The 14,561-nt window shown below is 38.9% G+C and overlaps 2 protein-coding genes across 6 annotated transcripts in view; one reads left to right on the forward strand and one right to left on the reverse strand.

Moving 5' to 3' along the window:
* The window catches only part of DOCK2 (dedicator of cytokinesis 2), a 255,289-nt gene that overhangs the window by 91,447 nt on the left and 149,281 nt on the right, over positions 1–14,561 (forward strand). The window lies entirely within an intron of this gene.
* INSYN2B (inhibitory synaptic factor family member 2B) overlaps positions 3,977–14,561 on the reverse strand; it is a 76,608-nt gene continuing 66,023 nt past the window's right edge. Inside the window, exons 4-6 of one of the 4 annotated variants that reach the window (XR_003705187.2) lie at positions 7,525–7,721; positions 6,070–6,136; positions 3,977–5,562 (exon numbers count right to left, since the gene is read on the reverse strand). Coding sequence is in view for 2 of the 4 variants with exons in the window: in XM_028717501.2 (XP_028573334.2) it covers positions 7,541–7,721 (181 nt within the window). In the remaining 2 variants the exon portion in view is untranslated. Of the gene's footprint in view, positions 7,722–14,561 lie in introns of all 4 variants that reach the window. The other 3 variants (XR_003705186.2, XM_028717501.2, XM_028717499.2) reach the window with 3 other exon arrangements.

The raw sequence follows: 14,561 nt of genomic DNA on the forward strand, positions 1-14,561 counted from the left end.
AAAGCAACAGTGGAAGATAGGTGAATATTTTTATGCTAATTTTGCAGATGAGAGTCTGAGGGAATGGCTTGCCTAAGACCACATAGTGAGCTCATGCAGAGAACAGGAAACTCTGGGGACTTGCCAATTCTCAGTTCCATCTCTTAGCTGCTATGCTACATCAACTTAAACAATCCCATGGTTGTTGGAATTGCCTGCAAATGAGTTTCCCCACTTATTTGGAGCCTACGCCCTCACAAACTGATGCGTTTCTTCTTGCTGGAAAAAGAAATGCCTGTCTGAAGGACTTTATAATTTCACACTGGATAGATTTGCATTATTATCTTTATGACGTAAGCAGCTGTGAGGTTATGTTTTATATAAAAAGTGGGCTACAACTTACTAAAATGATTGTAATAAATAATAAAGAGCTGTTTTTCCAGTTCCACAATAGCATATTTTAACTGGTATAGCTACAGCTGGAATTAAGACAAGTAGATAATATTGCGTGGAGAGGAAAGACTCAGGAGGACTGTGATGTTGGTTTGCTGCAGTCCATTCAAAGCAGCCATTGCTTCTGCTATTACATCTCCCTGACTAAGGACTACGGGGGCTTGTTTATAGATCACTTACAGGACTCACCTGCTTCTGGCTGGAAGTGTTTCAGCATTCACATCTAGTGCATATATATAGCGTTCAGTGGTGTGGTTGCTTCCTGCAGTGGCTGTGTCACACAGGCAGCCTGCTTTTCTAGGTCAGATATTCCTGGCTTAGGCCTGTTGCCTCTCATTTGCATTCTTAAGTTACTTGGCACTTTCTTGGTGCCAGGAAGGGTGCCATACATAATCAAAGTGGCACTGGGCAACCTTTTCAGCAACACTCCTAGATTTCTTATCCTTATCATCCTTGTACAAGTACACATATGTACAGTTGATCGCTTTCAGTGTTAGGCCGTTCACCAGCAATGAAACTTTGGCTTGGTGAGTGTTTTATGGTCATTTGTCTTTAGTTTTTGGGTGACTGCTAAACAACAATACGGTCCTCATAATTGTTAAAACTGCATCCATTAATTCACTGCCACAGAAAGCATTTCGCCTAAATATAATCTAGCAAACTCAATTATGTTTAGTCATTCCCATATGATATACAGGAAGCCAGGATCAGGTCCCATCCTAGAGCAAATGGTGCCCCAGGCAAGGAGCATTCTTGGGGTCGTAGGCAGCATTCCTCCTCCTCCAAACACAGCGAGTTGAGTTGATGCCAAAGAGCTCAATTTTGGTCTCTTCTGACCACAACAGTTTCACCCAGTTCTCCTCTGGGTCATTCAGATGTGCATTGGCAAACTGCAGACAGGCCTGTACATGTGCTGTCTTGAGCAAGGGGACCTTGTGGGCTCTGCAAGATCTCAGTCCTTCATGGCGTAGTGTGTTACCAACTGTTTTCATGGTGACTATGGTCCCAGCTGCCCTGAGATCATTGACAAGTTCCCCGTGTAGTTCTGGGCTGCTTCATCACCGTTCTCATGATCATTGCAACTCCATGAGATGAGATCTTGCATGGAGCCCCAGACCAAGGGAGGTTGACAGTTATTTTGTGTTTCTTCCATTTGCAAATTATTGCACCAACTGTTGTCACCTTCTCACCAAACTGCTTGGCAATAGTCTTGTAGCCCAGTCCAGCCTTGTGCAGGTTGATAGGTCTTTGGTCTTGATCATGGTGGCTACTTTGGAATCTGCTGGATTGATTGCTTCTGTTGACAGGTGTCTTTTGTACAGGTACTGTAATGAACTGGGATTACAGGTAAGACCTCTCCCTTACAGCAGGTGCTTCTAATCTCAGCTCATTCTATACAGTGAAGATACCAGGTAGCCTGACATCTGGCTGGTTGATAGGGGATAAAATACTTATTTCATTTATTATAATGCACATCAATCTCTGACTTTTGTCTTCTGGGTTTCTGGGTGTTTTCCTGTTGTTATTCTGTCTCTCACAGCTACAATAAACCTACCATTAAAATTATGGACTAGTCATTCCTTCGTCAGAGGGCAAATGGGTAAAGTTAGCAGGGGATCAAATACTTTCCCCCCTCACTCTACATGCTTATGTTGGAGTGTGTGTAGTATTCCTTCTCAAGCACAACAGAGGGTGGACACATATGGGGTAGGAGTGGGTCAGCACTAGCCTGTCTGAACTCCTGTCTGAATGGGCGGGTTGGTTTGGTTTGAACTGGCCATAATTTCTCTTGCATATGCTTTTTGTTAAACAGTTACTGCTGATGTGCATCTGCCTGAGAAAGGGAAGCGGATAGCTTTCTGATGACAGGCATATCCAGAATTGGGTACCCTAGGCAGTGAGTGGGGCTGACTAGGAAGGGCAAAACCTCAGAAAAGAAATCTGCAAGTGGTGCGACTCTTTCAAAAATAAGTTGTTTTGATATGGAGACAATTATAATGAAACTCACAGGATTTGATAAGCAAGGAAATTAATAAGGAACCCTATTGTGTTAATTTTAGTTGCTTTATTCTAATGGTAATTGTGCTTTAAATGCTGACAGATAAGCTGTGCTGAGCAGTAGGATTCTTCTTATTTTATGCATTGAGATGCCATGAGATACCCAGCAATTTGCAAAGTATCTAGGGGGAAAAGTATACCCCTGCTGCTTATCAGATTTTATAAAGTAACCAAAGTTAAGAATCTGCTAATATAACTCTCTGAGACTTGAAGTTGGTAGAGTAAGAGACAAATTAATTGCAGGAACAGACATTTTAAGCATATCTTAAAATGAGGAGTCAGCTATAGGAAACTTTCTTGTGAGTTTGTCTCTTTTCTTGCTTCTTGTGGCTTAACTTTTTATTTTATTACAAAAAAGATGACTCAGATTTGTGACTCACACGCCCCTTTAACCGCATGATTGAAAGCCACTGAGAGACTGAACTGTTGACATGTTTGATGTTGTATCTGTCTGTCTATCTTACTTTATATTAACTCATATATTTAATTAACTTTGGTAGGTTGCTTTGGTGTTTTTGAGAAAATGATGAATCTGATTTTAAGAAATGAGAATGCATGATTTTATACAGCAAGGACAATGTTAATGAACTTGGTAGCTGTCGAGTGAATGCTTGAAAGAGGTTGCTGTTGGCCAGTGACTAAACCATGGATGGGAACCCTGTGGCCCTCCAAATGTGGTGGGACATCAGCTACTGTCTGTTCCAGCTGGAGGCCATGGACCATGGAGGTTGTAGTCCAATAACATTTGGAGGATCAGAGGTGTCCCCATCCCTGGACTAGGCACTCTACAGCACCATTACTCATGCTGTGGTCCTGTATGTTATACCTTACAGGTTCAGTAGGCGGGGAGGGAGGAGGTTGTAAAGTGCTTTGTTTTTTCAAAAAAAATGTTTTGGGAAAGGTGAAGTTCAGTTTCTAACGCTGACTAATAACATCAGCTGTGAGACTAGGAATATATTTTGTAGCTCTATTTAAAATATTCTGTTGAATTCATTACAGTGCATATTGTGTGGTAACTGAATCTCTTGGTGTTTTCTTTTGCCATGTTTCCTTGGTTGTGAAAGAGTTCTTTTCATAGAAAGTAGCCAGTCTGGTAGGTCTATTTGCTTTACTTTGCATACTCAAGAAACTCGTAGGAAACATGATTAAAGCAATCCGCCATCAAAACAGCTCCATCCAGATGGCTATTTAACTGATTGTGAAAGAAAAGCATGAAACATGAGAGATATCTGTAGGCAGGTGGCCAAATGGCAGTGATATAGTGATGTTTACTGCCTTTGAAAATGTATGAAAGCCCATCTGATGCACACCTAAAAAAAAAAAAAAAAAAAAGGTGTGTCATGTTCAACATGGAGCTGAATCCTGACCAGATTTTGTAAAACTGACCTTGGAAAATTGATAAATAAGTGGGGGAAAGACCATTTGGAAAACAATGGTCGGTTTTGAGTGAGTGCCTTACCTTCAGTCACCATAAACTCTGCTATCAAGTTAGAATCCGGAGACAGAAAAAATATGTCCATTTATTGCAAAAGATATTATGCCAATAAAAGAATCTAGAAATATACAAAATAGTATATTTGATTAATACATTTTATCAGGAAAGTAATCTGTATTGGAGCCTGCTTATTTTCCAAGAGTTGTCACTGTGGGTAGGAGGAATAGGTATTTATTATACTGTAGGAATACACAAACCTTTAATTAAGATACTGTTCATAGAAGATTGACTGTGGTATTCTTAAATTTTTCTTCCAAAAGTTCACTTTCCTCTGCAAAGCAGAGTAATTTCAAGTACAGTAGTTTAAGAATATGTAATATGTGCTATACAGTATTTTACAAACATTCTCACTTAAGTACCTCATTTCACTTTTTTTAAAAAAATGGCAGCACGTCATGTATTTTCTGTATACAGTTAGTGTTACTGAAAGCTATCCCCAGCTTGCAGGTACATACAAAGGAAACCCTTCTGGAAGGCATTCCAGAGGTGTAGACTGTCATCATACACAATACTTTCTAACATAGTTTTTAAATAAAGACTTTTAAATATATGTAATCTAATTCTCAATGCTGAAATATGAGCATAGTGTGAACTGTCAATAAATTTTACTTATTTGTAATGTTGCATCAAAAATCTAAATAACAAGTGGGGTATGTGTTTGTGAGCACCATCCTTTTCCTGATGCAGATTTCCTCCTAAATCCAAATAACACGTGTTCAAAGCAAGAGCCGAAGAAGGGTCTTGGTGGATCAGACCAAAGCAATCTTTTCTATGATTCTGCTTTCAGCTTGACCAGCAAGGTGCCTTTGGAAACTCATAAGCAAGGTATGATGATGCTGTCTGTACTGTTAACAGATGGTTGAAATACCTGCTCACACAGCACATATCAGAGGAAAGGTAAAGCCTGAATTCTGAGCCTCTCCCTTCCAGAAAAAGGTGACAATTTCAGAGCCCATGACACCAAACATTTGCAACAGGCTGTGTACATTGACTTCATTCAGCATGTACCACCCCATGGATAACTGTAGGTGCTGGGTTTGAACTGCTATAAGTGGCACCCCCTCCCCAACGTACATAGTGCCTAAACCAGTCATGTTATTTTGGCACTGAGCCATAAAACCCCACAAGAACTGGCCACTGTACTTGGAAGTAAAAATATACTAATAATACATTAATTGTGAATAAACAAACCATTTCCTGCTATTTCATGACACTCAAACTCATCTGTCTCAGTCTGACAAATGATAAGACCAGGCCTGTGATTGAATGCTGATGTGGAACTTTCTTCTGCATGTTGCTTATCTCTGCTGGATCAGGACACCCGTCTTCACATTAATAACATGTGAACTGGTCAGCTGTGGATGCTCAGTCTGTGACCTTGAACATAGGTTGCTGCAGATCCTGGAAGTCCCTGCAACTAGTTGTCGATATATCAGAATGTTGCTGTAATGCTGTGGGATAGATTGATGGAAGAACACATTCCAGTGTTTCCATAAAGGGAGATGCGGTGGTAATGTTGAAAAACGTGCTCAGGTTAACATCTGAACTTGGCATCTGTGGTCCATCTTTAAAGGATGCTGCAACACAAGGGTGGGTAAACTAAAGGCACATCAGTAACATGGATCTCATGGCTGCAGATAACTGATATATTTTGGTGCTTGTAATTCATATAAGTCCATTATCATTTTAAAATGTAGCTCTCAGGCATGCTAAATGATGGTGCAATATTCTTCCGGAATTATTTATTCCAAATGGTGGAAAGTAATATTTTAGCTTTAAAATCTTGGTGTGATCTAAGAAACACATCTTAGAAAACTTGATTTGGGTCTCATTTGTCTCTCTTAGCATCACAGAAACTTACTTCTGTAGCCACGAAAATGAAAAATCCTCCTCTGCCAGCTCTTAGCTGGTCATGTGCAGCATTATCTGTTATCAACAATGTGAAGCTATCCTGCAGTTCACAGAGAGGTATCCAGTGATCTGTTCCTTTCCTGACTCCCAGCATTCAAGGAACTCCTGCTCTTTTTAGAAGCCACTGAAAAATGTTTCCCTCTGGTGACAGGAGCTATAACATTGGCACTTACCACATGGATTGGACCAAGCACATGGAGAGTCTCCATGCCAGTGCCAGCAGCCTCCAGGAATGTGCACCTAGGAGCAACCACACAGGGAGAAAAGGGAGGACATGCCTTAGTGTTTTTCTTTTCTTCTATCAGTGTTCCACACAGCTATGTTTTCAGGAACTGATTTACAACCCAACACTCTGCAATGTTATGTGTGCCTCAACCCATTAAGATAGGCTAGATTATAAATATTTCTGCCTAAGTTAACCTTTTGTGCTGTCATGACTTATCAAAGATAAGTCTTATCTATTTGTTTAAACTACAAGTCCCCTGGACAGGAAGTGCTTTGGCCTGGATCCTTTGATCAATCAGTCAGTGTAATGAAGATTATAGACAAAGAGTTCTTCATTCTTGCCTCCCCTACTGCAGATGGCTGTACCTCCTGAAAAGCCTTCCCAGAGAGAGGGGGTTCCAGATCCACTATGTATGGGGCTCAGGGTTTCCCAGGGGAAGGGAGCATGTCCAATTCTGGACATTTCTCCTTTCTCTGAGCAGCCCCCTGTGTCTATCCCCCATTGCTCAGGAGGGTTCCCCAGACATCCAGAGAAACTGTGCAGGGAAGAGGAGGAGGAGACAGCAACTTTTCCTTCTCTGAACTTCCTTAACTTATTTTTAGGATCCAAGCCATCATTTGTTGTTTCAGAAGAAGTAATTTTCCCCTAGTTCAAATTTACTTTGAGTAGTGCAGAGCTTAAAAAAAATATCTTATTTGTGTGCTGTGATTAAAATAGAATATAACAGTCACAGGGTGTTTTCCTGAATTATAGTTAAATATTTTATTGTATGAAAGATCTGGAAAAATCTGGTTCTCAGCATTTTCCTACATCAGCATTTATGCTGAGTGCTAGGCTTTATTTAGAAGGAACACCTTTCTACAATGTGAAGGATGTTAGGTGCACTTTGGTACAATTAATACAGAGTTGCTATAAAGGAGTTGGTCAGGGAAAATAAGCTATAAAATCTGAAACCCAAAATCTGGCTGCTTCAGAAATTCTGATTCAAGCTAACCAAAACAAGGAATGGGGGACCCAAATGATTCCATCATGCCCAAGTTATAGTCATGTGACGGAATTGCTAAGAGTGTCAGATTCAGAAAGAAAACCAATGTTCCATTCATTTCAGAATTTTAATATGAAATACCAAGTTTAGCTGGATCTCTAACTATCTTGTTCCGGTCTTTTTTGAGACTGAGCTTTTTATGTATATTAAAGTAGATACAGCCCTGACTTACAAGCACCACTTCCCCCTTCAGATCTTAGTGATTTAGACCCAGTTCAGATGTTGCATCCAGACCATGGTTTGTCTGAATGAGCATCATGGCACACAACCCAGGGAGTGAAGGAACAAATCAGAGTATGTGAAGGAAGGGTTGTTCATATTTGAAGTCCATACAGCTGGACCAGGCCATACCCATACCCAGTTCTTAAGGCTTTCAAATCCACCAGAAGCATTTCTTTTTCTTTGACTTTCTTCTTATTTCCTGTTTCTCAGTGACTGGATGATCAGATGGTTGCCTTTGTAGAGCCACTACAGGAGGGCATTCTTCTACTTCATCCAGTGTTTTCAGAACCTGGTGAAACCTGCCTTCCTGTTGTCTGAAGTCATATTCTACACTACATAATGAAAACAGGGAGAGAAATATGTTAGGGAGTTTTCAAGTATGCATTTCAAGAAACAATTACGTTTGACACTTTGCTTGAAACGCTGCAATTCATATGGTCAGTCAGTCTAGAAATTGAATTATTGAGCTAATTGACCTGGCATGGTAGATTTGAAATAGAAATTTCTTCCCATATTTGTAACAAAGGTTCTGGATCTATGCATGTTTGTGTAAAATCTGATTTGTATGTGAAGAGATTACCTTAAAAAAGAGTTCCGGTTCAAATTATTGCAGTTGGAGGTCTTTTTCTTTTTAAATATTTCATTCCAATAGCAGTTGAGGCAAAGATTTTGCTTTTCTGATTGCTTTCCTGTGTGCTTAAAACTGCTTTAGTTAATCTGACAGATGGCCAAAGCTGTCAGTTTCAAGTAGGCAAATAATTATGCAGTAAAACTTATGGGAAGGATGTAAAAATAAATATCTTGCAATTTCTCTTCTACATACGTTATTCATTCTTATTAAATGGTGTAAAAATATCTAATAAAAATATTTTTATTGAATTGGAAAGGAAGCAGTCAGAGTGTTGTGGTAAAATACAAATCAATTAAATGTATTTAAGATAGCAGTACATTATTTAAATGCTTTACATGTTTAAATACTTTACGTGTTTCCAGATAGCTCAGACTGTAATCAAACAGGATGTCAAAATTTAACCACTTTGTGTGTTGTTGTTTTTTAATTAGGTCTCTTTCTTTTCTTTCTTTTTTTAAAAAAGGCCTCCCTCCAATTGCTTGATTTCAGATTAATAGTAATAATAATTTCAGATTAATAGTAATAATAAACAAATCAATAAAAGCAATTTAATTTAAAATTTAGCCATACGAACATAGGAAGCTGCCTTAAACTGAGTCACAACAGTCTCTTCCAATTCTACCTGGAAATGTCAGGGAATGAACATGGGGCCTTCTACATTCAGAACAAGTTCTTTGTCATCAAGTTACAGCCCTTTTCTGATCATTCATTAATCATGTGAATTTTAAGTTGATCTATCAAGATTTAATAATTCTGAAGCAAGAAGCAAGGGTGTATTTGTGTTGTAGCAGGCCTAACCCTAAGAAAAGATTTTGCCTTCTATACGATAAAAGGGGTTGGGGGTTGGAATTTATTTATTTTCTGAAGATGGGACTTGCCATCTGCGGTTTTTATAAGTACCAAATACTAAAACAGACAATAGGCTTACTGGGTTAAATTTTAAGTTTTTACTGTTAGTGTGCAAACCCCTAAATAACTTTCTGAAGGCTCCCCCTATATTCCTGCACATTCACCTTGGTCATCTGTGTGAACCTTTCCTTGTGTTGTCACATACGTGGTGGCTCAGACTAGGTCCTGCCTAGCACGCACTCTGTGGAACCCACAGCCCTTTGAAGTTACACAAGCTGCAGCATTGTAGATGGTGAACTGGATGCTAAAAACTATTGATTGATTGATTGATTGATTGATTGGCTTTCCCAGAAGGATGAATTTTTTGGGCTGTATCTGATTTCTCTTTTGAGAATTGCTTTATCCATTTCAGCTTGTTGCATTTTTGTTGTTATATACTTCTATGGTATGTTGGAATGTTTAGCCGTTTATCAATATTCCAAACAAATGAAAACTTACTGAAAATGTTTAAAAAATAAAATAAAAACCTGCTGCCTCATTAATTGTTTAAGGCATCAGTCCTATACTCATATAACTGGAAAAAAGCTTCACTGAAGCCCAACTAATGGGTAGATCTGAGATATGCAGGGCTCAGGCTGTGAAGAGTGGTCTGACTTACAGCTGATAAGTATGCCACAGAGTGACTTTCTGCTTGTTATCCAATTACCTTTTCCAGTGTGTTGCCATTATCTTCTACCCATTTTAATTTGTAAACTTCTAGGTGGTTGAACTCTGGATTTAGGCCTAATGTTTAGCTTATAGAAACATTCAGCAAAAAAAGGAAAATGCTTAGTGTTTCCACCATATTATGGTGTGTATCCAGAGAACCATTGTCAGAATTCCATTGGGAGTTGGGCTTTCCCACCTACCAAGAAGTCATCCCTTGTGGTTGGACGACTCTCTCACATCATGGAGATGTGGCGCAGTGGGGGTGAGGGGAGAAATTGGTGGAAATCAAAAATCCCTGAGTGAAGTGATAGGGGTTTTTCTGTTTTTACCATATCATGCTGAGGTTCTGCTCTGTAATATTAAGGAAGAGAAACACAACTGATTTCTTGATTAGGGATTTCACATAATATGCAATACAACAATATGACTTAAAATATCATGGAGGATAAATCTATGATGGCTACTACAATGACTGTGCAGTTTCTAGGTTTCAGAAAGTACCAGTTGCTGGTTCCTACTTGGAAGCTTCCCAGAGGCATTTGGTTGGCCCTGTGTAGAACAGTAAACTGGACTAGTTGAACATTTGATCAGATGCAGCAGGGCTGCTGCTATATTCCTATGAGAATAGAGCTTAGAATATGCCACCCACATGAATAAAAAGGTATTATGCAATTTCTGCTAATTTAAAAGAGTTGCTATTACTAAAGCACCTGTACATCCTAACACTAGTTTGACTCGGTTTTTCTCTAGCTCTTCTTCCCGCTGTTCATTTTTCCTGCACCCAGTGACTGCTTTGTGTTGCTTACAAGGCACTAAGTTAAAATGACCTGCAGACCTAGAAATGTGAGGTGCAAATTTTAATTGGAAGATTAATCAATTAAAGTGTTAGCTGATTTATTGAAAAGGGCCAATTTTAATTGGTCAGGCCAAATTTAATCAGTGGAGCTGTGATTTAAAGACCCATTTGTTTATTTTTTTAAAGGCTATTTGACTGTGGTGTCTTGCTGTAATAGGCAATGAAACAGAAAATAAGAAAGATGACTTTCCTTTTAATAATGTGGCAGCGGTTGTTCATTAAGTTATCTTGAATTTCCTTCAGTATCTCAAAAGGCACTTCTGGTTAGCCTTTGTTTACATGCAAATATATTTAGATGCAATCAGCTGAAAAGCATATGATCTTTAATTGCTTGACAACCCTCCTAGAAAAAGGTTCTGATGAGAGTTGTGGTTCAGTTATTTTCTATCTGGCTAGATGTAGAACAGTCCAAGTCTTTCTAATTATTCTTACCTCATAAAAAATGATCAGGTTTTTTTTTGGGGGGGGGGGATATTCTATCTGCTATGGCCCTGGAGCCCTCAGACTTAGTGTTCCTGAGGTGATATGGACCCATTAACTATCTCATCCTGAGTAAACACATTGACATGAGATTCTATGTGTAGCCCCAAAATCCCTCAGCATTTGATCTTTGACGATTAGATCACTCTTTTCTGAGGATAAAGACCCTGTTGTCTAGGAAGAAGCTAGTGGCAGCACCAAAGGCCCTTTAATTAGTAGTGCCTGGATTCTCCAGATCAAACTACAGAACTCTGGCAGCTGCAACAAGCCAGGGCTGAGGCAACTCCATTCTTTCCTGCCCTTAGGTGCTGTTTGTGGTCTTGAACTCTTGTTTTTTGTTTGCTATTATTTATAAAAGATTTTATTGGACTGCAAAAGTACATGTCGTATCTTTTTTCAAGTTGTACAGTCTTTTCTACAGATCAGTTACATTGGTTATGAGACATTAGTGTTGAGTACAGTATAAAGAACCTTTGGTGCTGTCTAGGGTCCTGAAATTGCTCTATCATGAAGCTGGTTTGGGCGGTCCCCTGAGCCTGCTTTCACCATCTTGCTTGCATGTCACCCAAATGATGGAGATTGCTGTGGATCAGGGTATTAATGAGGCAGCACCATCTAGAGCAGAATGGGTCTGGAGGTATTTTGGTATTTCTAGTACAGGCCTCCTTCACCATCAGTTTATTTTTAGTGGGAAATTATAGGTGCGCCCTGGGTGTGAGTTAGACATCCCTGAAAGTGTGCTACTGATGAATTGCAGAGAATGGGGTAAATGGAGGGAAAGGTAGACTTTTAATGAGCATTTTCGCGGACAGGGTTATTTTACTATGGAATAATAAATATGATACACATTAATGGTAGCTTTCTTGACCCTGTAATATTGATATTAAATGTTGATAATATATAAGAGCCTTTTGGAATAATGAATTTTTACTATCTTCTCTCTGTGAGAGTGTGTCACAAACAGTTCCCTCACCCAGTGCAACAGCTCAAAAGAGATCACAGATAAAAGTTAAAGCGATTAAATGCCATACTTGCTTTGCATTTGAAATTCAGAAACTTTGTGCTAGATTGCCCAGTAGATCATCAATGTTTGACCAGATGGCTATCAATAATAAGTATTTATCACTTGCTAAGAGTACGAGTAATCTTCAGAAATAGATAAGTTGTGTGGGATCACCAGCATACTTGGTTCAGGAACAAGCTTTTAATTCTGATCCCAGTAGTTCAATTCTAAATGTAGTAATAACATGATAAAAAGGATTTTTATAAGGATTATTTAGATTACAGAGGTCTCCACTGTTGCTCGCTCTTCAGATGGGAACAAGCTACATACACCATCTGTCAGTATCATCTTAGGAAAAAGTTTTACAAAATGCACCCCTCCTAAAGAGGCAACATTTTCAAAACACATTATGATCCATCCACTTATCTTTTGGGAAATATGCATACACATAAGCAAAGTATCTTAGTGTTTTCCTGCTTCCTGACTGGCATGTGTTGTTGCTGTTGTTGAAGCAGCTTACCTGTCTTTCATAGAAAACATTTCTAACTGGTTTATATCACAGCACAAGACAGGGGATATTTAAGTGCCCCAGATCTCTTTCAGACCACTTAGCAGATGATTCGAAGCAATGTTTCTTACAGTGCTAAAATGTATTGTTTTGCATTTTCTGCTTTCTTAACTGCTTATAATCATAGAATAGTAGAGTTGGAAGGGACCACAAGGGTCATCTAGTCCAACCCCCTGCAATGCAGGAATCTTTTGTCGAAATCACTAGACCAGTACTATGATCTCAAGTTGCTATTTAGCCACAGGTTGTTATGTGAGCAACAATCTATAACCAAGAACACAAATGGACCATGCCACTAGGCACAGATAAGAAGCTATGCAGACACATGATTGCAGCCTTCCTGATCAGATTTAGCAGATGATAATGTGATAGTACAACATGACAGTTACAGTTCACTTGTTCCACCTGTATCATTTTTACCCCCTCAGCACCTATCAATAGAAGCAACTTCATTATGTGGCATGAACAGATTCATGACAATCTACCATGTCAGCTCGAAAGTAAGTCCTATTGAATTCAGTGGGGCTTACTCCCAGGTAAGTGGAGTTAGGATTGCAGCCTAAGTTGCACTTTGCAGGACTGTGCAAGAAGACTAAACACTGCAGTGCACTTATGAAGAGTAACGTCATAGTACGAGATTCCCATTTAAGATTTGCCTCTGTTTTAACAGGAACCCATGGCATTCACTGAAGTAAACACATGTATTTATTTTAACACAAATATCCCACCCCCTCAAAAATAAAATAAAATAAAATAAAATAAAGGAAATCAGTGCCAGCTGCAGCTCACCACAGCACATTCTCATGTGATAACAGGATGTAATGAGTACAAATTGTCAACTGTATAATAAATTTGTAACCTGGAACTCCTAAAACTATAGTGGAAGAAGCAATCTTGATGATTCTGCCGGATGTAGGCACTTCAGATGGTACAAGATAAATTGATGTTTGGTTCACAGGACCTTTTTCCTTCACTTTGAATTGAAGAGTTGACATTCTGTCTGAGTCAAGCTACTGGCACCATGAATGCCAGTTGTTGGGGAAACAAAAGTGGCAGAGGCCTATTGAACCTCATGCCCTGCTTGTGGGTTCCTCATAGACATTTTTGGTGGCCACGGTGAGAAATAGGATGCTGAATTGACCTTTGGTCTGATCCAGCAGGACTCTTTTTATGTTCTTATCTTGAAGGTTAACAATTTTTACTATTTCACTACTTACACTATTTCACTTTTGTGGTGCAACAGAAAAGTGAGCCCACAATTCATTTCAGAACAAAAATGTGCCTTAGCTCTCAGAAATTTGGGAAACACTGCCCTAGTTTTTCACCTTGAGGTAATTAAAATTTTACTCTTAATCTCTGGGGAGGGGGGGAGAAACCACACTATCGGTTTTTCTGTTTGCATTTTCTTTCATCTTAAATAGTGACCTCTTCCATCAGTATGTTTATTCAGTTAATGTAGTTTGAACCCAGCTGACTGTAAAATACACAAAAATTAAAATTTCTTAATTAAAAATATGCCCAAGCCAACTTTTTTTAGCTTCCTTCAGATCTTACATTTAGTATCCTTAACAATTCATACTTGCTACCCCTCTGAAGCTGAGATAATTAGATGGCAAATTCTCCCTTATGTTTATAGTAAGCATAATTGCAAGTCTTAAGGGTATATTCTTTCCTCTCTAATTAATGTGATTCAAGAGAAAACTATACTCCATTTTTGTTTCTATGGAAACATTGACCCTTGTAATTTCAAAGTGGTACACAGAGAATTTAGCTGGATGAAGCATGTTAGTATCAATCGGAGTTAAATAATGCAGGGATATGTAATAAGATTTTTGTAATGTTTTGCTTCTTGTTTTTCTTTTAAACCTGCAGTGCATTCCTGTGCATGTTTACTCAAGACTAATTCTCATTCTGTTTTGCTTACTCTCAGTGAAGAGTGCATAGCACTGCAGTCTACAATATATGTATTGAAGCACAGCTCTTTAAAAAATTATTTGTTTAATTCCTTTAAGAAGACCTATGATCATTGGCCCCACCTAGTTCAGTGCTGTCTACTTAGACTTGCAGTAGCCTTTCA

Source organism: Podarcis muralis, chromosome 2, assembly GCF_964188315.1.
Source record: "Podarcis muralis chromosome 2, rPodMur119.hap1.1, whole genome shotgun sequence".
NCBI classification, from domain to species: Eukaryota; Metazoa; Chordata; class Lepidosauria; order Squamata; family Lacertidae; genus Podarcis; species Podarcis muralis.